Source organism: Megascapheus bottae, chromosome 6 (assembly GCF_031878675.1).
Source record: "Megascapheus bottae isolate mThoBot1 chromosome 6, mThoBot2.hap1, whole genome shotgun sequence".
NCBI classification, from domain to species: domain Eukaryota; kingdom Metazoa; phylum Chordata; class Mammalia; order Rodentia; family Geomyidae; genus Megascapheus; species Megascapheus bottae.
Window position 1 is genome coordinate 65,781,318 of NC_143514.1, and position 26,978 is coordinate 65,808,295.

At 42.3% G+C, this 26,978-nt stretch overlaps 1 protein-coding gene across 1 annotated transcript in view; it reads left to right on the top strand.

The window, feature by feature from the left end:
- Snrnp40 (small nuclear ribonucleoprotein U5 subunit 40) overlaps positions 1-24,463 on the top strand; it is a 26,969-nt gene extending 2,506 nt beyond the window's left edge. The window contains exons 2-10 of the mRNA XM_090335374.1: positions 299-428; positions 910-1,003; positions 3,418-3,583; positions 6,074-6,196; positions 15,118-15,238; positions 18,273-18,355; positions 19,908-19,969; positions 22,221-22,324; positions 24,003-24,463. Of these exons, the coding sequence (XP_090191500.1) occupies positions 299-428; positions 910-1,003; positions 3,418-3,583; positions 6,074-6,196; positions 15,118-15,238; positions 18,273-18,355; positions 19,908-19,969; positions 22,221-22,324; positions 24,003-24,052 (933 nt within the window). The 3' untranslated portion in view covers positions 24,053-24,463. The remainder of the gene's footprint in view (positions 1-298; positions 429-909; positions 1,004-3,417; positions 3,584-6,073; positions 6,197-15,117; positions 15,239-18,272; positions 18,356-19,907; positions 19,970-22,220; positions 22,325-24,002) is intronic.
- Positions 24,464-26,978: the final 2,515 nt, after the last annotated feature.

Here is a 26,978-nt window from a genome sequence, read left to right on the forward strand (position 1 = left end):
CCAGGCCCTTAGTTCAAGCCCTAGCTAGGACTGGCAAAGTAAAAGAAAGACCCTGAAGCAAAACTGAGCAGTGAAAAGTTGGTGAGCTGACTGACAAGAAGGAAGAAAGTTAGCATAATTTGCAGATAATGGAATGGCCAGAAATGCCTAGGATGTGTGAGCAGAGCTATCATTCTATAACTCACAGGACATTCACTCTGTCATTGTTTGCCTCATCTTCTCACTGTAGTCCCCACCTTACCCCTTGTTTTTCAGCCTCCTTTGCTTATCTTCTACCTCATATTTCTCTTCTGTTTAGGGCCCTCCAAGGTGTTCCTCTCTTCAAGCCCCTATCATGCTGCTCTCAGGACATGAAGGAGAAGTTTACTGTTGCAAGTTTCACCCCAATGGATCCACCTTAGCATCTGCAGGATTTGACCGTCTTATATGTAAGACATGGTTTTTGAATCTGGTATAATTGCTCTCAGCCCAGTAGTGACTTTTTTTTTTTAATCTTAAATGTTGAGTGCCACAGAAAGTATCAGTGTATCAGTGACATAAACTACATGAATACCATGCAGAAATCAGGACATAAAAATGTTAAACGATCACTTGGATATAGAACTTGATAGAGTAAATGCAAAAGGAATTTATATTTTGTCAATCATGGGGCTTGAACTCTGGGCCTGGGCACTGTCCCTGAGCTCTTCAGCTCAAGGCTAATGCCCTACCCTTGAGCCAAACCCCACTTCCCATTTTCTAGAGGTTAATTGGAGATTAGAGTCTCAGGTCCTTTTGTGCTAGGGCTGGCTTTGAACCTTGATCCTCAGATCTCAGCCTCCTGAGTAGCTAGGAACCTTTCCATGGCAAGCACTGTGCTTTTTTTGTTGTTTTTTTTTCTAATAATGTTCAATCCTTTCTCCTTAACAGTGTTATGGAATGTTTATGGTGACTGTGATAACTATGCCACATTAAAGGGCCACAGTGGAGCTGTGATGGAACTACATTATAACACAGACGGCAGGTGAGCATTGTACATGTTGGAATGATAACATTTCCCATACTAATTCTTAGCATTCTCTTATTTCATCTTTCTATGTTGTTGTATTTATTCTTTTTGGCACTGAGATTTGAACTCAGGATTATTACGTTCTTGTTAGGCAGCTAGTTCATCTCCCAGCTCTTTTATGCTTTATTTTTCTGGTGTGTGTATGGGGGGGGGTATCATTCTTTTGGCCTCAGTCAGTGTTCTAGCTATAACCTCCCTCATAGCTGGGATCACAGACAAATACTATGACTGTGTCTGACATTGATAAAGATGGGATCTTGATAACCTTTTACCTGGGCTGGCCTGGGGTCTAGATCTTCTATTACTACCTCCCTAGTAGCTGGTATTACAAATATGAGCCACCTCACCTGTTTTTGTTTTGTTTTGAGTACTGGAGATTAAAATACCAGGTATTCTATTACTGAGCCAGTCCTTTTTGTTTTGGGTTTGGATACTGGGTTTTGAACTCGGAACCTTTTCCTATTTACTTACTCTACTGGTACTCTACCATTTGAGCCACTCCTCCAGCCTGGTTTTTTGCTAGTCATTTTGAAGATGGAGACTTTTCTGCTCAGATTGGCTTTTTTTTTTTTTTTTAATTGTCAGATTGGCTTTTAAACTTCATCTTCTAGATCTCAGCCTCCTGAGTAGCTAAGATTATAGGCATAAGCCAACAGTGCCTGATAATTTTTGATTTTTTTTGAAACAGGGGCTGGCTAAATTGCCCAAACTGTCCTTGACTTTTCAGTCCTACTGCCTCAGCTTCTGGAGTGCTGGGATTAAAGGTATGCATATCATGTCTGGTTTCAGATTTACATTTCTGACCTGTAAAATCTTACAGTGCTCCATCAAATAGAAGATAACATTATTTGCATTTTCAATAAAGAAAGCATTAAGGGCTAGGAAGGTGGCTCAGTAGTAGAGTGCTAGCCTAGCATGCATGAAGCCCTGTGTTTGATTCCTCAGTACCACATAAACAGAAAAAGTAGCAGTGTGGCTCCAGTGGTAGAGTGCTAGCTTTGAGCAAGAGAAGCTCAGGACAGGGTCCAGGTCCTGAGCTCAAGCCTCAGGAATAGCAAAAAAAGAAAAGAAAAATAAAGCATTGATAAGCGGGTGCTAGTTACTCATGCCTATAATCCTGTCCACTGAGACTGAGATCTAAGGATCACAGTTCTAAGCCAGCCTGGGCAGGAAAGTCCCTGAGACGATTGCCTCCAGTAAACTGCTCAAAAAAGGCTGGAAGTGGTGCTGTGATTCAACTAGTAAAGTGTTACCCTGTGTCAAAGAAGCTCAAACCCTGAGTTCAAGCCCCAAGACTGGCACAAAAAATGCATGTATAGCTGGTTTGGTAATGCATGTCTATGTAATCCCATGAGGGAGGCTGGTGGCATAAAATCACAAGTTGAGGCTAACTCAGAAGCGGTCTCAAAGAAAAAAAGGCATAAAACCAGTTGTAACTTAGAAGTCACTCCGAGACTAGGAAGAGTGGCGCACTCTGTAATATCAGCTGCTTGGGAGGAAAAAATTGTAAGGATCTCAGTTTGAGATCAGCCCAGGCTGGCCAAAAGTTCATGACACCCCCATCTCAACAACAACAACAAAAAAGGTGGCTCACACTTGTAATCCCAGCTGCTCAGGAGGCTGAGATCTGAAGATCGAAATCCGAAGCCAGTCAGGGCAGGAAAAGCATGAGACTCTTAGCATCCATAAATGACTCAGAAAAAGCTGGAAGTGACACTGTGACTCATGTGGTAGAGCACTAGCTTTGAACACAAAGAGGCTCAGGGACAGCACCCAGGCCCTGAGTTCAAACCCTACAACTGACCAAAAAAAAAAAAAAAAAGATGGGCTTGATAGAGGATGGCGTTCCAAACTGACTCAGGCCAAAACCAAGAGATAGTACATCGGAACATGGTTCAAGTGGTAGAGTACCCAGCTAGTAAGCCCTGAGTTCAAACCTCTATCTCAAAAAAAAGTCATTTCTCTGACATGAAGCAAAACTTTGGTGTTTATACAATGGATTGGAATTAGTATACTATTGGAACCATAATTGTCCCAGTCTTGTCTCACTTTGTACCACAGCAGAGAGTGGTTAGACATTACCAAGTGAGATAATGTTACTCGTATCACAAAGGAGGAAAGAATTGAGAAAAACGACTATCTTAGGTATGTAGGGTGTCATAAAAATTGGGGTTAACCTTACACCTAGAATCTAGAATATGGGCAGGATTTCCATAGGTAGGCTGAGGTATTCCAGCACCAGGTGGTAAAACTGGCAGAGCACAGTAATTGAGCAATCTGGAAGAACTTGGCACACCAGGCAAATGGAAAAGATAAATTGTGATGGTTGATACTCACATTGGTCTTTTGTTCTTCCTCTTACCTTTCAGTATGCTCTTCTCAGCATCTACAGATAAAACTGTGGCAGTGTGGGACAGTGAAACGGGCGAGCGGGTCAAAAGGCTGAAGGGACACACTTCATTTGTGAATTCCTGTTACCCAGCCAGGAGGGGACCCCAGCTTGTCTGCACTGGCAGTGATGATGGTACAGTGAAGGTCAGTGCCATCCTATTGCAGTTTACAGAGACATGATGGGACCCTTGTCTTGCCCTTCTACCTGTGCTGTTACTTCCTCTACTCATAACTTGATTTTAGTAGTCATTCCCAGAACTTGAATAGTTTTCCCCATTTAAAATGCTACAAGTAAAGCTAGGCGCAGTGACTCACACCTGTAATCCTAACTACTCAGGAGACTAAGATCTGAGGATCACAGTTCAAAGCCATCCCAAGCACTAAATTCCATGAGACTCTTATCTCCAATTAACCACCAGAAAGAATTGGTGCTGTGGCTCAAGGGGTAGGACAGTAGCCTTGAGCTGAAGAGCTCAGGGACAACACCCAGGCCCAGAGTTCAAGTCCCATCACACACACACACACACACACACACACACACGCACGCACGCGCGCGCGCACACACACACACACACACGATCATATAGGTTTAATTCTTGGCCCACCTCTTAGTTGTATGGCCTTGAGCAGCTAACTTTTTTGACCTTTCATTTCTTAATGTTTGGAACTGTACTAATAACATAAATGTTTCACCAGATAGAAAAATACTCAGTAAATGGGTTCAGTAATCCAAGATGGAAACCTAAAAGACCATTTAATCTGTGTTTTCCAACCTGTCATCTTAAGTGCCTGTTGAGAATATCTAAAGTATGGATTATAGTGACACATGCCTTTTTTTTTTAACTGATGCAAAATATTTATTCCAAGTTAGTTATTTTATGCAGTAATTTTCCCTCCTCAAGATTTGTGATAACCACCTTTTAAATCTGTCAATAATGTTATCAAAATAATCTTATTCTTTGAAATCTCACAAAATTAATATTTTACAATCCATCCTGAATATCAAGGCTGCAAGAATAACGCAACATGGGGCTGAGATTTTGGCCTAGTGATAGAGTGCTTGCCTAGCATGCGCAAAGACCCAGGTTTGATTCCTCAGTAAATACATATATAGAAAAGCTGGAAATGGTGCTGTGGCTCCATTGGTGGAGTGCTAGCCTTGAAGGAAGCCCAAGGACAGTGCTCAGGCCCTGAGTTCAAGTGCCAGGGCTGGCCAAAAAAAAAAAAAAAGAATAACACAACATTTCCTAAATGCAAATATTTTACAGCTGTACCCAAAAAGGAAATAGAAAGCAAAAACAATCACAAATGCTTGGTTAAGGGGCTAATGTTATTGAGCAACCAAAAAATAAAATAAAATATCCAAATTCTTAGCATTAATTTAATACAATTATGAACTTCAATAGTTACTTTGTCATTGACAATGAATGCTTGAGCACAGGGTGAGTGCCCCGAGGGCTGGTAGTAGAAGCTGCAGCTGCAGCTGCAGACTGCTCTCTCCCCTTGTCTGTGCCTGTGTGGTCAGCCACAAGTGGGCTTGTGCATCGCCCCTCATATGCTCTGTGTATGTGTCATTTACAAATATTCTCCACCACACAAACCTCTCTATCAAGCAGATAACAGGGAACAAGAACAAAAGCTAAGCAAGCCAATTGCTCTCTCTTCATTCAACAACATAAGAAAAGGAAAAGGACAATTTATTGTGTGTATTCATTCCCTAAGCACACAAGCCAAGTTTATTGGGTCAGATTAACCGTCATTGGTTGTATGCCTATTTCCAGGCATCATCATCTATTGTTTCACTGCTACTTGTTTCTGTGGCTGAGTCCTCAAACTCTGCTTTAGAAGCATTTCTCCAAGGAGAGAACAGGCTGGAACTGCGGCCCTGCCAGTAGCGATTCTTTATACCAGCCTTCAAACTTAAAAAAACTAAAGCAGTAACATCCTACTGCTGAGTTCAAGGCCAGCTGGTTCGCATTGCATTGTGAAAGAAAGAAAGAAAGAAAGAAAGAAAGAAAGAAAGAAAGAAAGAAAGAAAGAAAGAAAGAAAGAAAGGGGGGGAATAAAACAAGCTCTTGGAAGAAATAAGGGTGGGTATGGTCAAGTACTTTATACATATATACGTAAAATGAAGCTGGGCACTGGGGGCTTACGCCTGTAATCCCTAGCTACCCAGGAGGCTTAGATCTGAGCATCATGATTTGAATCCAGCATGGGCAGAAAAGTCTCATTGAGACTCTTTTCTCCTACTAGTCAATCAAAAACCAGAAATGGAGCTATGGCTCAAAGTGGTAAAGCACTAGCCTTGAACAAAAGAGCTCAGGGATAGCACCCAGGCCCTAGTTTAGAGCCCCATAACTAACAAATAAAAAAAGGGCGGGGGGAAATCTGCCTAGCAAATACAGAACTTTGAGTTCAAATTCTAATACTTTAAAAAACTAGAATTATTTGTTCCACCAACCTTCGAATATGTTGACCAAATTGTAGTCAATTCCTTCAATGCGTTACTGGGATATCCAAAAACTTTTAGAATGTGGTGCCTATTAGAGATGTCTTCATGTCCACAAAGTCTGTAAATGTAGGGTTATATCTTAGAGTGATGTTATTGACAGATGACCTGTTCCTCCGTTTCAGCTTTGGGACATCCGGAAGAAAGCAGCTATCCAGACATTTCAGAACACATACCAGGTGTTAGCAGTGACCTTCAATGACACAAGTGATCAGATTATCTCTGGAGGAATAGACAACGATATTAAGGTATGGTTGATGATATTCATATTGTGTTTCCATTCACCTATATATTCTCACAAAAGTAAATCTTTAGGTGAGGCAAGAGGTGTGGGGCGTAGATGCTACCACTACCACCACACACAAAAAAAGTGACTCTTTAAACTTGTGGCATTGTAGGGGCCAGGAGTTTGGCCTAGAGATAAGAGTGCTTGCCTAGCATGCATGAAGGCCCAGATTAGATTCCTCAGTACCATATACATAGAAAAAGCTGGAAATGGTGCTGTGGCTCAAGTGGTAGAGCTCTAGCCTTGAGAAATCCCAAGGACAGTGCTCAGACCCTGAGTTCAAGCCCCAAGACTGGCAACAAAACAAAAAAAAAATTTAAACTTGTAACATTTTAGTAGGTTGTAATGACCTGAAACTTTTTCTCCTGTCCCAATCTACTTCCTAAATCCATGATTACATTGGCGCTCATATAAATGCTCTCAAGGACCAGGCAGTTAATTTGAAGTGTGTAGTGCCCAGGTGAGAGACTACATAGGAAAAACAAGATGCATGTCATCCCATGAGGAAAGACATTTTCAAGTTGTTAATTTGGGTTTTTTTTGGTGGTGGTAGTGGTTTTGTTTTGTTTTCTGCTATTCCTGGGGACTGGAATCAGGGCCTGAACATTGTCCTTGGGCTTTCCTCAGCACCACTTCCGGCTTTATTTATTTTATTTTATTTTTTTCTGTGTATGTGACATTGAGGAATCAAGCCCCGGTCTTCATGCATGCTAGGCAAGCACTCTACCACTAGGCCACATTCCTGGGCTAAAAGCTTTATTTTTTTAATTTATTTATTTAAATGAGATAGTAGTGTATTGATTTGTGATTGTCTACCCTCATCTCTCAGTGTGGAAAGAATATTTGCTAAGCTTCTCAGAGAATGAAGGAAGGTAATGGTATTGAAGTCAAAAGCAGTAGACCATGAGGCAGTGCAGCATAGCTCAAGCTTTCAAGTAATTGACTTGAATTCTTGTGTGTGGGTAGAAAGGGGTGGGTAGTAGAGATTGAACCCACAATCTGGTGCTTCTCAGCACTGTGCCCCATGAACCATAATCATGACTCTTAACTTGGGTTCTAATTCTAGTCCCACCATTTTCTAGTTTTGTGGCTTCAAGCTTCTTAATGTCTTTATCCTCGTGAAGTGCCTTATTTTCTCATGTGAACAGCAAGGTGGGTAACAAAAGTAATAATAGCCCCCACCTCACAGGCTTGTGATGTAGAGTTCCTCGGTATGTATAGATGTGCCAGTGCATTTGAAGATATGCAATTCCTGTCTTGTTTTTTTGTTTTGTTTTGTTTTGTTTGCGGGTCATGGGGCTTGCACTCTGGGCCTGGGCACTGTCCCTGAACTCTTCATCTCAAGGCTACCCCCCTACCCCTGAGCCAATTAATTGGAGATGAGTCTCATGGTCTTTTTTTTTTCCCCCCCCCCAGTCCTGGGCCATGAACTCGAGGCCTAATCACTGTCCTTGGGCTTTCTCAAGGTAGAGCTGTGCCACTGGAGCCATAGCACCATTCCCAGCTTTTTTTCTATATATGTGGTACAGAGGAATCTAACCTGGGTCTTCGTGCATACTAGGCAAGCACTCTACCATTAGGCCACACTCCCAGCCCTAAATGATGTACCTTTTTTTTTTTTTCCTTTTTCTTTTTTGGTCTGTCATGGGGCTTGAACTCTGGGCCTGGGCATTGTCCCGAGCTTTTCAGTTCAAAGCTAGAACTCTACCACTTGAGGCACAGCACTACTGAGTCTCATGGTCTTTCATGCCCTGGCTGGCTTTGAACCATGATCCTCAGATCTCAGCCTCCTGAGTAACTAGGATTACAGGTGTGAGCCACAGCACCCAGCTTCATGTCTGTCTTGATGGTTGACTTCCTTAAGTGTCTCAGAGACTTGTCTTTCCATTCAGTTTTATTGCGACCATAGTAACCATTAGGTAATGCTTAGCTTCCTGTGTTGCTCCCACCTAAAAATTACATTATACCTTCCTATCTCCTCATCTCCTTTGTTGTCACTGTGGATGAAACACCCTTGCTTTTTTGTCTGGAGGTAGTCATTTAAGTAGAAGGATTTCAAATTCTTCTTTCTTTCAGAACTTCATGGTCCTGGATCCTATAATTAGCCTCCTTTTTGCTTTTTTGCTTGCTTTGTCATCAGAATTTCACCATGTTGAGATAGATATCTTACAGGGAAGATAAGGAAGAAGGATCCTTTGCCCCACATTCTCTCTTGCGATTGTCTGTCAAGTCTTCCCCATTGCCGGGGCCAGCCGGCAGCAAACCAGGGTTCGCGGATTGGGATTCCTGAAATAGGGGCAAGGACTAGGAAAAAATAGAAGAGAGACAAACAGATGGAGTTCGGGAGGACTACAGCCCAAGTCAGCAGTCCAAGAAGACTGTGAGCTCCAGACTGCCGCCTAAGAGACTCTCTCGTTTATTTTAAGTTCCGACCTTAAATACTCTTCTTAAAACTAGGGAGTTGCCAGAGGCTACATTCATACAAAATAGTAAACAAATCACATATAGGATAAATGAGAAAGGATTAACATTGCTTAAAGTCATCATGATAAGAACTGATTGACATTGCTTAAAGTCATCATGATAAGAACTGATTGACATTGCTTAAAGTCATCATGATAAGAGTTACTTCCTTGTGTATACAGTTGTGTAGGTCCAAGGTCATTGATCCCACAGTCGGTCCCCAACACCCCATCAGTGGTGGTGATGAGACTATAATCCATTAATAATGACATTATTTATTATAATAATGATATCAGACAATAAACTATTATTTGACACAGTCTTTACAGAGATTAATTCACTCTAAACAGTTTTATGAAATCAGTACTATTATTGCCATTTTACAGATGAAAAAACTGAGCTGAAAGAAGCACAGTAATTTAACCTAAAGTTACATGGCTAATAAATTACAAATCCCTAGTTTTTTTGTTTTGTTTTGTTTTGTTTTTTGCCCTTGAGGGCTTGAACTCTAGGCCAGGGCACTGTCCCTAAACTACTTTTGCTCAAAGCTAGCATTCTGCCACTTAAGCCAAAGCACCACTTCCAGCTTTTTCTGTGATTAATTGGAGATAAGAGTCTCATGGATTTTTCTGCCCAGGCTGGCTTTGAACCTCAGTCCTCAGATCTCAGCATCCTAAGTAGCTAAGATTACAGGTGTGAATCAACAGCACCCAGCTAACTCTGTCTGTCTGTCTTTCTTTCTTCTTTTTCTTTTTTTGTTGTTGCCATTGTTGTGGGGCTTGAACTCTGGGCCTGGACACTGTCCTTGACTCTTTAGGTCCAGGCTACTGTTCTCTACCACTTGAGTCACAGCACCACTTCCTAGCTCTGTCTTTAGAAAATACTTATTCCTGTTTGTTTGTTTGTTTTTTTCAGGATAACCCCAGTTTTATACAATTTGGTGTGCTATAGTGTTCCCGTTTGTCTTATATACAAATTTCATAAATTTCTATCATAGCCCATGTAGTCTTTATCATTCATAAATAAGTTTTTCAGTTGCTCTGTTTTGAGACAGTGACTCAAACTCAAGTTCTTGTTTCAGACTCTAGTTATAAACTACCATGCCAGACAATACTCTTCAGTTTACCACAAACATTAAAGTGTTATTATAAGTGTATCTAGTGATTCAAAACTGAGATCCTTACTGTGCACTCTGATCAGTATCTTTGCTAGCAATGTCATACCCTTGTTCATATACTAGGTATATTGTGTCTTGTTTTCCAAATAGAAATCCAAAGAAGCTGGGTGCTGATAGCTCATGCCTGTAGTCCTAGCTATTCAAGAGATTAAGATCTTAGCAATTCAGGAGTCTTGAGATCTGAGGATCGTAGTTCAGAGCTAGCCCTGGCAGAAAATTTCAAGACACTCTTATCTCCAGTTAACCAACAGAAAACTAGAAGTCCCACTGTGGATCAAAGTGATAAAGACTGAGAGAAGCCAGGCACTCGTAACTCATGCCACCCAGGACACTTTGATCTGAGGATTGTGGTTCAAAGCCAGCCAGGGCACTACAGTCTGTGAGACTGTTTATCTCCAATTAACTACCAGGAAACCGGAAGTGGTGCTGTGGTTCAAGTGGTAGAGCATTATCCTTGAGCTGAGAGCTCAGGGACAGCACCCAGGCCCAAAGTTCAAGCTCTACAACCCACCAGAAAAAGAGACTAGGAGACCATGAATTCAAGCCCCAGTACCACATACACATAGATACAATAAATATAATAGTTAAGATATGTTTTGTAATGACATTTTTTCATTGAAGAAAGTTTAGAAAAATAAAATCACTAGTCAGGCCTGGTGTCTCATGCCTGTAATCTTAGCTACTCCGGAGGCTGAGATCTGAGGATCTTGGTTCAAAGCCAGCTCAGCCACTGAAGTCTGTAAGACTTATCTCCAATTAACCACTTAGAAAACCAGAAGTGGTACTATGGCTCCAGGGGTAGGGCAGTAACCTTAAACTGAAGAGCTCAAGGACACCACCCAGGCCCAGAGTTCAAGCCCCATGGCCAACAACAACAACAATATATATATATAATAAAATCACTGTAATCTCATCCAAATGCAGTTTCTTCTTTATGTCAATAGAGTTCTTTCAGTTTTTTTCTTTAGGTAAACTGCTTTACTCATTATCCTCTAGCTAGACCTATGTCAGGAACCCTGTCAAACTGCTGGGGCTGGCTTGCTTTTGTCTTAAGCTCTCAACTCAAATACCTCCCCCTCAGAAGACTTTCTAGACTTCAGCAGCCCCACTCCAGCTGCTCTCTATCACGTCACTCTTACTTTCTGAGCATTATAGTTAGGAGCCTTTTTTATTCTGCCACTTAATGCCTAGCTTATGTGATCTAAAGTTATTTGGGGAGCCAGCTGCTGGAAGCTCACACGTATAATCTTAGCTACTCAGGAGGCTGAGATTTTACAATCATAGTTAAAGCCAGCCAGGAAAAAGTAGTTATTTTGGGGCTGGGATGTAGCTAAGAGTTTGTTCTCAGGATGCCCTGGGAAGTTGTTTTTGTTGTGTGTTAGTTATTGTTGGGGATGTTTTACTTTGGTTTTGTTGTAGTTTTGGAGATGAGATCTTCCTGTGTTACCAGCCTGGTCTTGAATTCTTGGGCTCAGGCCATCCTCCCACCTCAGCCTCCTGAGACCTGAAACTATAATCATGTGCCACCTGAGAATAGCCAAAAAAGTCATTTTAACTTCTCTGAGTCTCTATTTCTTATCTCTAAATATGAATAATCAGCCAATCCTCAATTATTTTAAGAATGAAATGAAGGAAAGACATATATTCCCAGCCCCAGGCCGTTCCCAGTACTAAGTTTTCAATGTATGTCAACAGCCGCTATCATCATTGTTTTTATTATTAGACTATTGAATAATGTGATAACTATGTCATTGAACATTTAGGCTGTTTCCTATGTATTACTGTTAGTAATTATGCTACTATAGACATATTTGCTGGGGGTGTGGCTTAGCAATAGACCACTTGCTTAACATGTACAGGGTTCTGGGTTCAAGCCCAGCAACCACCAAAGAAAGAACCAATTGTTAGTGGGGACTTGAGGGAAAAACTGGGAGAGAGCCAAGGAAGAGGTGACATTGTCCAGAAAAAAATGTACTCTTGGGGCTGGGAGTATAGCCTATTGGTAGAGTACTTGCCTACCATGCACAAAGCCCTCGGTTTGATTCCTCAGTACCACATGCATAGAAAAAGCTGGAAGTGGTGCTATGGTTCAAGTCCTTGAGAAAGCTCAAGAACAGTGCCCAGGCCCTGAGTTCAAACCCTGGGACTGGCACAAAAAAAAAAGTGTACTCTAATCTGACTTATGTAACAGTAACTTTTCTGTACATCACCTTTATAGTAACAAGAAAAAACACTTTAAAAAGTGGTAATAGGGGCTGGGAGTTCAGCTTAGTGGTAGAGTGCTTGCCTAGCACATACATAGAAAAAAAAAGCCAGAAGTGGTGCTGAGGCTCAAGTGGTAGAGTACTAGCCTTGAGAAAGTCCAAGGATGGTGCTCAGACCCTGAGCCCAAGCCCAAGACTGGCAAAAAAAAAAAAAAGAGGTGATATTCTGGGGCCGCGAGTTTGGCCTAGTGGTAAAGTGCTTGCCTAGCATGCATGAAGACCTGGATTCGATTCCTTGGTACCACATACTTAGAAAAAGCCGGAAGTGGTGCTAAGGCTTAAGTGATAGAGTTCTAGCCTTGAGAAAAATCCAAGGACAGTGCTCAGGCCCTGAGCTTAAGCCCAGGACTGGCCAAAAATAAAAAGAAACATTATTGTAGTCATTACATTCTATGAGAAGAATGGCTGCTACTGTTCCCAGAAACACTTCCCTTCTGCTGTGTTGGGAGTCAAACCCAGGCCCCACAGGCTCCACTGAGCCATACCCACCAGCCGGTCCTGAGACCTCATACATTTCTTCAGATACACAGAAGAAAGAGCCCTTTGCAATCAGAAATAGACTTAGGGAGTGTCAAACCTGGAAGAGACTTAAATGTTTCATCTGTCTCTCTTACTTTATAGGTGACTAAAGTGAGGCCCTCAAAGGTTAAGCAATTCTGTCAAAATCACATAGTCAATCGCTCAGTCAGTAATGGAGGCAGGATCAAAGCTCTTTCTCCAGAGGACTCTGAATTTTTCTACTCTCTTTGCCTCTAATCAATTAACAAGTACCTTTTAAGCACTTAGGAGTTCACCAACCTTGAGTACTTTGTTGCTTGACAAATCACTGCAGTGCCTTATCCCATCAGGAGGTACTTCTCAAAGAGCTGGTTTGGGGGCTTATGGTGTAGTTTAGTGCTAGAGCCTGTGCTTAGCATACATAATCCATCCCTGGGTTTTATCCTCAGCTCAGGCCCCCTCATGCCCAAGAGAAAAGACAAGTTCTTATTTGTTCCTCTGCTACACTGCCTGTTTTTTAAAAGAAGTAAATAGGAATTAAAATTTAATATCTAAGTGGGGCACAGTGGCTCACCCCTCTAATTCTAGCTACTCAGGAGGCTTGAGATCTGAGGATCAAGGTTCAAAGCCAGTACTGGCATAAAAGGACCTGAGACTAATCTCCAGTAACTCTAGAAAACAGGGTGTGGGGCTTGGCTCAACGGTAGGATGGTAGCCATGAGCTGAAGAGCTCGGTGACAGTGCCCAGGCTGAGTTCAAGCCCCATGACCCACAAAAAAAAAATAATAATAATGTCTAGGGGTCAGGAGTGTGACCTAGTGGTAGAATGCTTGGCTAGCATTCGCAAAGCCCTGGGTTCAATTCCTCTGTACCACATACACAGAAAAAGTAAGAAGTGATGCTGTGACCCAAGTGGTAGAGTGCTAGCCTTGAGAAAGGCTTGAGACAGTGCCTATGCCCTGAGTTCAAGCCCCAGAACTGGCAAATAAAATAAAACAAAATAAGAAATTGATATCTACTAATTTTTTGTGACTTTCCAGTACTAGGATTAGGAATTCAGAGGGAAAAGAAAAAGAAGAAAATGTAGGTTGGAGACATTTGACAGAGTACTCACCTAGAAGTGCAGTAACATGAGTTCAAATTCCAGGATCTCCGGAGGGAGCGGGGAGGAGGAGAAAATATGTCACTTCTTGAAGCCTTGAGGACTTGGGGTCTTTTGGTGTTTTATGTAATCCTGGGTCCTAGATCGGAAGAGAGTTTAGTTCGTAGTTGGTTGTTAGCTTATTTTAATGTAGTGGTTGAAAGAATAGCATAAGTATGGTATCTTTTGGTTTCCTACTCTGTGGGTTTATCTCTTCTGTTATCTGGGTCAGAAAGCTCTTTCTAGAATACAGATATGCTTGATACATCTTCTACTCACTATAAAGATTCCCCAGTGAAACAGGTGAAGTCCATAGCAGGCATTCAAAATGTTTCATGAGCTAGACTCCGCATATGTAAATTTCAGCCCTTATGTACTGCCTCTTTGCGCCTGATTACTTCCAATCTAGCTATGTGCCTGCAAATGCACTTCTTTATCTGAGTAAAGACTGTTTCTTCTTGCCCATGCTGTAATCCTAGCTGCTCAGAAAGCTAAGATATGAAGATTGAGGTTCAAAGTCAGAGTGAGAAGAAAAAATCCACCAAAAGACTGGAAGTAGAGGTGTGACTTAGTGGACTTAAGTGATAAAACACCAGCTTTGACCGGGGCAGGGGGGGGGGGGTAAATAAATGGGGCTGGAGTTTGGTCCAGTAGTAGAATGTTTGTCTAACATACGTGAAACCCTGGGATCCTGAAGTAGAGCTGTGGCTCAAATCGTAGAGTGCTTTAGCAAAAAAACTCAGGGAAGGCCAGAGACCAGTGGCTCATACCTGTAATCCTAGCTACTCTGGAGGCTGAGATCTGAGGATCTCGGTTTAAACCCAGCCTGAGCACTGAAGTCCATGAGACTCATATCTCCAGCTAACCTCCAGAAAACCAGAAGTAGTACTGTGGCTCAAGTGGTAGAGCACTAGCCTTGAGCTGAAGATTAAGGGACAGTGCCTAGGCCCAGAGTTCAATCCCCATGACCGACTACTCCCCACTCCTTCCCCCCCCCCCCAAAAAAAAAAAAAAAACTCCGGGCTTCAGCTCAGGGAATGAGCATTGTCCTTGGGCTTTTCTTAAAGTCAGAGCTCTACCACTTGAGCCACAACACCACTTCTGGACTTTTTCTGTGTATGTGGGACAGAGGAATCGAACCTAGGTCTTCCCGCCTGCTAGGCAAGTGCTCTATCACTAGGCCAAACTCCCGGTCCCAGAAAGCCTGTATTCTGTGGTAAAGTAATATTGGATCCAGAGCCAGATTTTAAGAAGGGATTCCAGTTGCTGCAGGTAATTGATTGAAGTAATTCTTTTTCTCTGTTCTCAGTTTAGTTTCTAAGCATACTTTTGTTTTACAGGTCTGGGACCTACGCCAGAACAAACTAACCTACACCATGAGAGGCCATGCAGATTCAGTGACTGGCCTGAGTTTAAGTTCTGAAGGCTCTTACCTTTTATCCAATGCAATGGACAATACAGGTAAATAGTGAAGAACCAAGATGTCCTAGTGCTGCCCAGTCTCTGAAGACCTTTAAGAAAGTGGGTGTTCGGGGGCCGGGAGTTTGGCCTAGTGGTTAAAGTGCTTGCCTAGCATGCATGAAGACCCGGGTTCGATTCCTCGGTACCCGAGGAAAAAAGCTGAAGTGGTGCTGAGGCTCAAGTGGTAGAGCTCTAGCCTTGAGAAAATTCCAAGGACAGTGCTCAGGCCCTGAACTCAAGTCCAGGACTGGCAAAAAAAAAAAAAAAGTGGGTGTTCGGTATTAAATAAGTTTTACTGGGGCTGGATGTGCCCAGCATGCACACAGCCCTGGGTTCCATCCCCAGAATCACAGAGAGAAGGGGGAAAAGTGTATTGGGACAAATAAAGCTCAAAGAAAGAGCCAGGGTTGGCTCACAGCTTCACAACTTCTACCTGACAGAATGTGTAATGGGAAAAGGGTTGGACAAGATGATCAGAGTCTAGGATTCTAGTTCCAAATCTGTTACATAGTCCTTGAACAACTGAACACAGTATTTCATTCTGGACATCAGTTTCTGCATGAATAAAATTATAGCAGACTGGACTTTACCATTAAGGCCCATTTCAGCTCAGTGTGTTTACCATTGACTAATTCTAGGAATCTTGAGTGATAAACAGTGAAACCCCCTCAATAGCTATTAAAGTAAGAATAAAAGGGGCAGGAATGTGGCTTAGTGGTAGAGCCTATAGCATGCATGAATTCCCGGGTTCAATCCCTGGGTACCACATACACAGAAAAAGCTGGAAGTAATACTATGGTTCAAGTGATAGAGTGCTAGCCTTGAGAATGCTTAAGGACAGTATCTAAAGTAAAAATAAGAATTTATTATAGTTACACTTTATTATCAAGGTTTTGTTGGGGGGGTTTTTTTGGTGCCAGTACTGTGGTTCTAGGCCTTAAACTCAAGACCTCGGGTTCTTGCTTGACTTTCCAGGCTCAAGGCTGGCAGTCTATTTTGAGTCACCCCTTTACTTCCTATACTTCAGCTTTGAATGGGCTTTCTTTTTTTTTGTCACGGGCCTTGAACTCAGGGCCTAGGCACTGTCCTTGAGCTTTCTCAAGGATAGTGGCTCTATCACTTAAGCCGTAGCACCATTTCTGGCTTTTTCTGTGTATATGGTACCAAGGAATCAAATCCAGGGCTTCATGCATGTTAGGCAAGCACTCTACCACTAGGCCAAACTCCCCCAGCTTATTATTTTTAATATGACTTTTTGTGTGTGTGTGCCAATCCTGGGACTTGAACTCAGAACCTGAGCATTGTCTTTATGCCTGTTAGACAAGCACTCTACCACTAGACCAAACTCCCAGCCCTTTAATATGACTTTTTAACTTAATTTTACAGAGCCAGAAACTAAGACAAAAATCTCAGTGTTTATCTGAAAAAATCTATATACAACAGAGCTAAAATTAGGTTCCAAATTCACATTTTCTGGGGCTGGGGTTGTAACTCAGTAGGAAAGCACTTGCATACAAATGGGTAAACCCCTGAGTTAAGTGTCCAACAGATGAAAATGAGGGTGTCAGAACAGCAGAATTCATGTTTCCTGATTCTTGGTATAATATTCTTTTGCTATATTTTATGTTCAAGTTTATACTGTCCACATGAGGAATAGGATTACTTAATAGATTTCATTAGTCAGTTGATTATCATGTGGAAACTTTGCTAGATTTGACTGCGCTGGTAAGAGAAATCATTTTGCAAACTGCGTTTGGAGGTAAGTTGGATTTAGAGAATTTTGTTCTTTTTATTTGCGGCAATACTGGCACTTGAACTCAGGACTGTGGCTTTTTAGGCATATGTTCTTCTGTACAAACTGTGCTCTCAGCCCTTTTTGCTTTAGTTATTTTTAGAAAAATCTTGCTTTTTTTCCAAGGCTTTATTGGTTGGAGTGGGAGCTTGCTAACTCTTGCTAATCTCTGCTTGACCTAGAACTGTGAGCCTCCCAGTCTCAGCCTCCCAAGTAGCTAGGATTACAGGTATAGACCACAAAGCCTGGCACTTTTTTCTTTGTGGGAGAGGTCCATCCTGGGGCTTGAACTCAGGGCCTGTGTGTTATCCTGAGACCTTTTGCTCAAGGATAGCTCTCCACTACTTTGAGCCTCAGCGCCACTTCCAATTTTCTGGTGGTTAATTGGAGGTAAGAGTCTCTTACAGTCTTTCCTGGCTGGGCTGGCTTCAAGCCACAATCCTCAGATCTTAGCCTTCTAAGTAGCTAGAATTACAGATGTGAGCCACCAGTACCTGACCACTTTTTTTTTTAATCAGTTATATCCAAATTTATTCTTTTAGAAACTCCTAATGATACATTTTTCATTTCTCCTTCCTACTTACTCAGCTTTCCTTTGTTTCTTTTACCCCAGTTAATAGGGCTTTACCATAATTTATTCCAACTAGAAAAAGATAAAATGAGCCTCCTCTAAACAAAAAATCTTTTCATTTTTCTTTTGGCAGTCCTGGGGCTTTAACTCAGGACCTGCCCTTGGGTTTTCTCAAGGCTAGAGCTCTACGACTTGATCCACAGCACCACTTCCAACTTTTTCTATTTATGTGGTACGGAAGAATTGAACTAGGTCTTCGTGCATTCTAGGCAAGCACCTAGGTCTTCGTGCATTCTAGGCAAGCACTCTACCATTAGGCCACACTCCTGGCCCTTTTTTTTTTTTTTTTTTTTGTCAATTGTGGGGCTTGAACTCTGGGCCTGGGTGTTGTCCCAGAGCTCTTCAGCTTGAGGCTAGTGCTCTACCACTTTTAGCTAATACCACTTCTAGTTTTCTAGTGGTTAATTGAAGATGAGTCTCCCAGACTTTTGTTCCAGACTGGGTTGAATTGCAGTCCTTAGATTTCAGCCTCCTGGGTAGCTAGGATTGCAGGTATGAGCCACCAGCACGTGGCTTAGTGTTTGTCATTGACATGATGCTGTTTTTAGTGTTAAAGAGGCCTTTGCCTACTAAATGTTTTGGTGGATTGGTTGGTCTGGATTTGTTTTCAGTACGAGTTTGGGATGTGCGGCCATTTGCCCCCAAAGAGAGATGTGTGAAGATATTTCAAGGAAATGTGCACAACTTTGAAAAGGTGAGTACTGCATGACAGGGTTTTTTGTTTGTTTGCTTTGTACTGGTACTGAGGTTTGAACTGAGGGTCTTCAAGCTACCTTCAGGCTACCTTGAACTGTGATCTTCAGATCTTAGCTTCCTGAGAAGCTAGGATTACAGGCATGAGTCCCTAGCACCCAGCTGCATGGCAAAGGTTTTATTGTCCATTTGATTTGGAGCAACATATAAGATGATGTTAATTACAGAGTGGTGGTTCTGCTTAAGAATGACTAAATTTGGGGCCAGGAATTTGGCCTAGTGGTAAAGTGCTTGCCTGGCATACACAACGACCCAGGTTCAATTCTTCGGAACCACATACATAGAAAAAAGCCAGAAGAGGTGCTATGGCTCAAGTGGTAGAGTGTTAGCCTTGAGAAAACCCAAGGACAGTGTTCAGGCCCTGAGCCCAAGCCCAGGACTGGCAAAAAAAAAAAGACTAAATTCTAGTAATTCTTCATCAAAACTATTCTTTTCTGTTTTAAGACTTCTCCTATGTAGCCTAAAATGTCCTAGAACTGGCAATCTGCCTGCCTTAATCTCTTATGTGCTGGGATTATAGATATGTGCCCCAATGCATAGCTTAGAACTGTTCTTGTCAAAAATAAAGCTAATAGAGGCATATTAAAGAGGCAGTCACATAGCTAGCCAGCAGTGGGGATCAGTCCTCATACTGTGGCCTGCTGCCACCCTCCACGGGACACTCACAGCCATTGATTCAACCCTGTTAGATGTACATTCTGTATTATATGCAATCCAGACTCCCAGTGCTGTTAATCAAATGGTCTCCCTCATAATCCCAATAACCAGCGGTTAAAACCATGAGAATATATCTGTCCCCTTAGTAATCACTCTGAATGGACCCTAAGTTCAAACATGTCAGCTGTGTTAACAGAAGTTTTTTGTGTCAAAGTTAAGGAATGAATATTTTTCTTTTGAGAATTCATTGAGATTATTTTACCTTTTTTTTTTTTTTGCCAGTCTTGGGACTTGAACTCAGGGCCTGAGCACTGACCTTGTGCTTTCTCAAGGCTAGAGCTCTACTGCTTGAGCCACAGCACCACTTCCAGCTTTTCTATGTATATGGTACCGAGGAATCAAACCCCTAGTACTAAGCAAGCACTCTACCACTAGGCCAAACTCCCGGCTAGAGATTATTTCACTTTATAAATCAAATCTTTTTGATGGGTTTGGCTTTATTTTTTTAAAACGGAAAAGAATAAAGCAAAAGAACACAATAAAAAGTGAACAAGAATCACAAGATAAATGGAGCAAAGGGAGCCTCCATTTATAGGTAGAACAAGTTTTTGTTGCCAGGTCTAATCTTAATAACTGTAAATTAAGCATTTTCTACAGTTTTTATGTGGTATAAAATAACAGAGTGTGCTTTTTTGGCCTCAAAATTGCTGATCACCTTTCTGGGGAGAATAACTAAAAAGTCTACTTAGGAAATCTAAAGTTCGTGATTCTGGAGTCTAGCATGGAGGCGTTTGGTTCATTACTATTCAATGATTCCTGCTTATTCATCATTATAGAATCTCCTGAGATGTTCTTGGTCACCTGATGGAAGCAAAATAGCAGCTGGCTCAGCAGACAGGTAAGGATTGCTAGGTGTGAGGTAAAGAATGATGAAGGTCTGCGGTGTTCACATGTTTAATACATGAGATGTCCATACAGACCAGAACAGACCTAGAGTTATGGCTGTACTCAGAGATGATGCCATGTGCGGCACAAAGGGTTTAAACACCGTGTTGACCAAGCGTATCATTTCACCTTCTACCTCCCTGTCAACTCAGCTGCAGGTACTCAGGGTGATTTAGAGGCAGATCTAGGCTCAGTAGGACTGCTGTGATGGCTGGGTGTGCTGACCAAGGTTCAAGACATTATGTGCTAAGAGAATATTTTTCCTTCACATGCTGCTGTGTTGGGTATATCTGTGGTGATCCATACTTGGCAGGAATTAACGATTGAACCATGATGTCCACATACCAAATGTGCAAGATGGAGACCCTCTGATGGCAAGCTCTGGCTTTGGTGTATCAGGAGATCTCTTGCTCTTTCTAGTTTGATCCTGTCCATTTGTTGCTAATTTAACTAGATAGGTTTGTAGGTGATACTTTTTGTGTAAAGAATTTTCCTGTCTGTGCTTCATGGTTGTGCATCCAGTGGAAATTTCCCTGCCTATACGTTCTGTATCTGACACCTGCTGTTTATCTTCTTTTTTGTATGTATGTATATGAGGGGAGGGGTTATGGGGCTTGAACTCTGGGCCTTCGCACTGTCCCTGAGCTCTTCAGCTCAAGGCTACCACCCTGCCCCTTGAGCCTGAGCCCCACTTCCCGTTTTCTAGTGGTTAATTGGAGATAAGAGTCTCACCGTCTTTAGTGCCCAGGCTGGCTTTGAACTGCAGTCCTCAGATCTCAGCCTCCTATGTAGGACTGAAAGAGGCATTTTTATATTAAATACTGGTGAACTTTTGATTGAGCGAAACAAGTATGTTGTGCGTCCTACTAATACTTAAAACCAGTACCCACCTTTAATTGCCAGCAGATTACTTTTGCATAATTTTATGAACTTAAATAATTTGACCTCAGCTAAGATTGAAGGCCAAAGCAATAATTTCTTTTCCTCCCCACAAGGTATTTAAGGTAGTAAGAAAGAATACTAGATTATATTAAGTACTAGTATTATTTCTGTTACAAATGAACTGTGTCAACTTAGAAAAGTCACTGTACCCTAGTTTTCTATTTATAGTTAGAAAGCATGAGGGGCTTAGACTGGCTGGTTTCCTTTGGCCTCTTTCATTCTAGAATTTCAGTATTTTCTGCACCTGAATTAAAGTGTAAAGTTTGATTCAAGTGAATATTTGGTTTTTTTTGTTTGTTTTTTTATTTTTGTCTTTTGCCATTCCTGGGGCTTGAACTCAGAGCCTGGGCACTATCCTTGAACACTGCACAAAACTAGCCCTCTGCCACTTGAGCCACAGTGCCACTTCCAGCTTTTTCTGTGTATGTGGTATAGAACCCAGGGCTTTGTGCATACTAGGCAAGCACTCTACCACTAGGCTATACTCATGGCCCTGGGTTATGGTTTTTTGGCTTTTGTTTTTTTGTCCGAGTATGCTTGAACTCTGGACCTAGGCCCTGTCCTTGAACTCTAGCTCAAGGCAAGCACTTTACCACTTGAGCTCCAGTACCACTTCTGGTTTTCTGGTTAATTGGAGACAAGAGTCTCACAGATTTTTGTGCCCAGACTGGCTTTGAACTGCGACCCTCAGATCTCAGCCTCTAGAATAGCTACAATGCAGTATTTTGCTGTGTGTAATTTTTTTTTTTTTTTTTGCGGGGTAGGGGGTGGGGGCGGGGACAACGATGGCTTAGAGTACGACTGGGGTTTAAACTTAAGACCTTGCATTTCCATGTAAGGTTGAATACAGTAGGAGCTCAGCTAGATCTAAACCTAGCCTCTGAACCCCTGCAAGGAGCTCAGTTACCTTTAAGACTTTCTCGCTAATTATAATGTTGTCTGTAGCCTAATTATCCCTGGTGGTATTTGAGGACGGTTTTGTGTGGGGTCCACAGGGAACTTGCTTTTCATCTTTGCGGTCTTTGCTGTCTAGAAGCTGTGGTTTGAGAATTTCAGGAGTGCGTCTGTATGCAGCTATTCCCACTCTTCCACGGGCATTCAAGAGCAGGGTCCATGTCTTTACTCAAACTCTAGTCTTGGTTTCTAAAAATCCTTATATGTACAGTTCAGTGAGTGTGAGGTGAATCAACAGCTTTAGCATCCATCCCTCCACCCTCCTCCTCCCCCTGGGGTCTTACCAGTGTTCTTATGGTACCTTGCAGGTTTGTGTATGTGTGGGACACTACCAGCAGGAGAATCCTGTATAAGCTGCCTGGCCATGCTGGCTCTATCAATGAAGTAGCCTTCCACCCGGACGAGCCCATCAGTAAGTCTGTCCTTACTATTGGGAAAGAGGAACTGGGGCAACCTCCAAAGTGAGGCCCTGCGAATCCCAAGGCTGGAATAGCCATTTGTTTCTGTGAACTTCCATGCACATCATCTTTCTTTTTTCTTTTTTTTTTTTTTTCTTTTTTAATTTTTCCCCTTTGGTTGTAGGTCTTGAACACTAGGCCTGGGTGTTGTTCCTGAGCTCTTCAGCTCAAGGCTACCCCCCTACCCCTGGAGCCATAGCCCCACTTCCCATTTTCTAGTGATTAATTGGAGATAAGAGTCTCACTTTCTTTAGTTCTTTAGTGCCGTTGCTGGCTTTGAACCACGACTCTCAGATCTCAGCCTCCCAAATAGCTAGGATTACAGGCGTGAGCCACCATGCCCCACCACGCCCGGCTGCAAATCCTCTTTCTAAGGTAGTTGTAACAGCCTTGCCATTGCTGTCCTGACCAATGAAAAGAATAAAGATTGGCTAGCCAACCTTTTTTGTTCCCTTGATTCAAGTTTATACTTCAGTGCTGTATTTGGATACATGGTTGTTTGGGACTTGTTAATGCTTTTTTTGTTATTTTATTTTGTTTTCTCAGTAGTGGGGTTTGAACTCTGGGCCTAGGCATTGTCCCTGAGTTCTTCAGTTCAAAGCTAGTGCTCTACCACTTGAGCCCCAGCACCAATTCCTGTTAATACTTTTTGTTTGCTTTTTATTTGGTTTTGAATATGTTGTTTCCATGTGTCCCAGGCTTGCCCTGGACTCTAGAGCTTAGGTGAACCTCCTGCCTCAGCCTCCAGAATAGCTGGGATTAGGGTCTGGGAGCATAGCCTAGCAGTAGAGTGCTTGCCTAGCATAGACAAAGCCCTAGGTTCAATTCCTCGGTACCACATACACAGAAAAAGCCAGAAGTTGTGCTGTGGCTCAAGTGACAGCACTAGCCTTGGGCAAAAAAACATTCAAAAATAGTGCCCAGGCCCTGAGTTCAAGGCCCAGGACTGGGGGGGGGGGGGACAGAATAGCTAGGACTACAGATGAAATGATGGTTCATACAAATCATGACATACATTGTATTAGCTAACAAAACCAAATAGTAGGCCTTAAACTTAAAATGAAAATGTAACTTTCTCCAAGACGCACATTTATTTTTATTTTTTTTTTATTTATTTACTTATTTTTTTTGCCAGTCCTGGGCTTGAGCTCAGGGCCTGAGCACTGTCCTTGGACTTTCTCAAGGCTAGAGCTCTACCGCTTGAGCCTCAGCACCACTTCCAGCTTTTTTTTCTATGTATGTGGTACCGAGGAATCGAACTTGGGTCTTTATGCATGCTAGGCAAGCACTTTAACCACTAGGCCAAACTCCCGGCACCAAGATGCACATTTATGGAGGTGATTGGCACTGGCACCCGTTCTTCTGGAGTGACTAGGAAGATGTCATGAAGTTTGACTAACAAGGGACATCAGGAATTGGAGCCTGATAATGCGCATTCCATAACCCATCCGTCCTCGAGGCATGGAGTGCTTAGATTACAAAGCCAGCCTAGGAGTCTGTGGTTTGTGTTTGGAAGGAAATCCAAGCTCCGTCCAATTGTTCTCAAATACCAAAATGGGCTCTTGACACAAGAGCCCTTGAGCACCCTGTCTATCTCAGCCTTTATTATTTCCAATTCTCTATTTGCCTCAGTTCTCTCAGCATCCAGTGACAAGAGACTGTACATGGGGGAGATCCAGTGAAAGTGAATGGGAAGACTCAGAGGCTGCTTGATCGGGAGACCTCCAGCTGCATAATCACCTGGTGTCCAGTGGTGCCCAGACTCACTTCCTCCCTTCAGTGGCCATTACCAGCAAGAAGCAGACATGCAACTGTATTGCCGCAGTTGCTTGTACAGTGTTCACGGGATGATTGAGACAAGCTCCAGTGACCTCTGATGCCACCTGCCAGCTTTCAGGGACAGCTTTCTCCCTTTTTAAAAAAAGATATATGTAATAATAAGTTTTTTCAGAAGGACAAATGCTATTTGTTAATTTGGGGGGTTCATTTTTCTTTTTCTTGTTTGTTTTTAATTTGGTAACTGGCTTGTATATTTTCTTTCTATGTTTCTGAGTCATTTTTGTACTAAAAGCCAAATAGATGCCTTTTTACAAGAGCCTTGTGGATTAGACTTACTGCTGTCTTCTGGGGAACACAATCCACTTAAACTCCCAAGAAACTGTTTTTGGGGCGTCTACACACACACACACGCACAAACTTTGGGTGTTTGTTTTTTTTTTTGTTTTAGTTTCTGGGTTTGGGGGGGGTTTGTTTGGTTTGGTTTTTTTGTTTTTGTTTTTTGTTTCCTTGTTCTGTGAAAATGGCAAACAAGGTCATTGCGTTTTTTTGGAGGGGGGTTTTGTTTGCTTTTTGGGGTTTTTTTGTTTGCTTTTTTTAGTTTTTAGGTATCAGTCCTCGGACTAGAGCTCAGGCCCTGGGCACTGTCCTTGGGCTCCCTAGAGTTCTACCACTTGAGCCACAGCACCACGTCTGAATTTTTTCTATGTATGTGGTACCGAAGAATAGAACCCTGTCTTTGTGCATGCTTGGCAAGCACTCTACTACTAGGCCAAACTCCAGGCCCCTGTAATTTTTTTTTTTTTTTAAGTAATAAATATTTTTCACCTAGAACCAAAGCAGCCAAGAGGAGATAAAGATGGTCTGAATGAACCTGGCTGTAGTACACTTGCACTTCACTCTGATGGACATGCTTGTGTGTGCTCTGCCTCCTGCCCACAGCACTTTTCCTGAACAGCCGCTGCCATACTGGGAGCTCCTGTGATGGGCAGAGTTGCCATCATCACAGCTGGCAGAAATGATGTGCTCAGCACTTCATCACACTAGGTGGAGTATGAGGAGATTTGATGGAACTTGACCATGACATGTTCTGAGACTCCCATTTATGACTGTCTGCCCTTTCCTACACAGTCAGGGACATTAAGAAAAAGATTGTTTGGAAGTGGTGCTGTGGCACAAAGTGGTAGAACATTAGCCTTGAGTGAAAAAGCTCAGGCACAGTGCCCAGGCCATGAGTTCAAGCCCTATTACAGCAAAAAAAAAAAAAAAAAAATTGGCCTTTGATACTAAGACAGGTGGTACAAGTCTCTGGATCTCTTGAGTGTCTGTGTCCACCATACAAGACAGGCCCTAAGGAATGCCATCTGGTACTGGATATTTTATCTGAATCATTTCAGAGAGATCACATCTCTAGCCTATTCTGAGATGTTTGCCTTTATGCTTTCCACTCACAATTTGAATCATATATATTTATCTTTTGTTGTTTTTTGGTGCTAACTGACTTTGATTTTAGGGTTTCATACGTGGTGGCAGATGTTCTACCACTTGAACCACGCCTCCAGCCTCTCAGCTCTGGTTATTTTAAGATAGGGTGTTGCATCTTGCTCTGCCTAGCCTGGACTGCACTTCTGTTCTCTGCTGCTCACTCACAGTTGGAATGACAGGTATATTCCACCACACCCAGTTGTGTGTGAACTAAAAGAGTTTGGGCCATAGTTGTCTGTTTTGTTTTGTTTTTTTGCCAGTCCTGGGCTTGAGCTCAGGGCCTGAGCCCTGTCCTTGGACTTTTCTCAAGGCTAGAGCCCTACCACTTGAGCCTCAGCACCATTTCTGGCTTTTTTCTATGTATGTGGTACCGAGGAATCGAACCCGGGTCTTCGTGCATGCTAGGCAAGCACTTTAACCACTAGGCCAAACTCCTGGCCCGGGCCATAGTTGTTCAACAAACACCAGCCCCTGTTATGTAGTAGGTATGATAGCTGTTGCTGAGGAAAAAAAAAAAAAAAAAGATACTGTCTTTGCCATCTTGAAATGCACAAAGATTGTTTCAAATTACTTTTGTGTATGTGAATACATAGCCGAGATTTATCCAACTCATTAAAGAAGGAACCAGCAGAATGAGAAAGCTCTCAAACCAATTACTTTTAATAGAGTGAAGTTTGAATAAAGTGCACTGGAAACACAGGAGGAAGCGATTTATTGTACCTGGGAGAGAGGGAGAAGTGTCATCAATGATGTGCTAATGCTTGGATGGGGAGATGGAGAATGAATAGGGCTTGCCAGGTGGACAAAAACTTGGATATTGTAAGAAACAGTAGTTACAAGCTTGAAGTTGTGGCAGATTACGTGAGCCAAACAGCAAGAGTGTGATTAGAGATAGGGAACAGCAGACATTAAAGTAGGCATAAGTGAGAGCTTGCTTGCTCCTTCCTTCCTTCCTTCCTTCCTTCCTTCCTTCCTTCCTTCCTTCCTTTCCTTCTTTCTTTCTTTCTTTTTTTCTTTCTTTCTTTCTTTCTTTCTTTCTTTCTTTCTTTCTTTCTTTCTTTCTTTCTTTCTTTCTTTCTTTCTTTCTTTCTCTTTTTGTGCCAGTCCTGGGGCTTGCCCTGGGTTCTGGTTCTTTATGGGTAATATCCCTGAGCTTTTTTTTTTTTTTCTGCCAATCGTGGGGCTTGAATTCAGGGCCTGAGCACTGTCCTTGGATTTTTCTCAAGGCTAGAGCTCTACCCCTTGAACCTCAGCGCCACTTCAGCTCTTTTCTATGTATGTGATACCAAGGAATTGAACCCAGGTCTTCATGCATGCTAGGTATGCACTCTACTACTAGGCCAAACT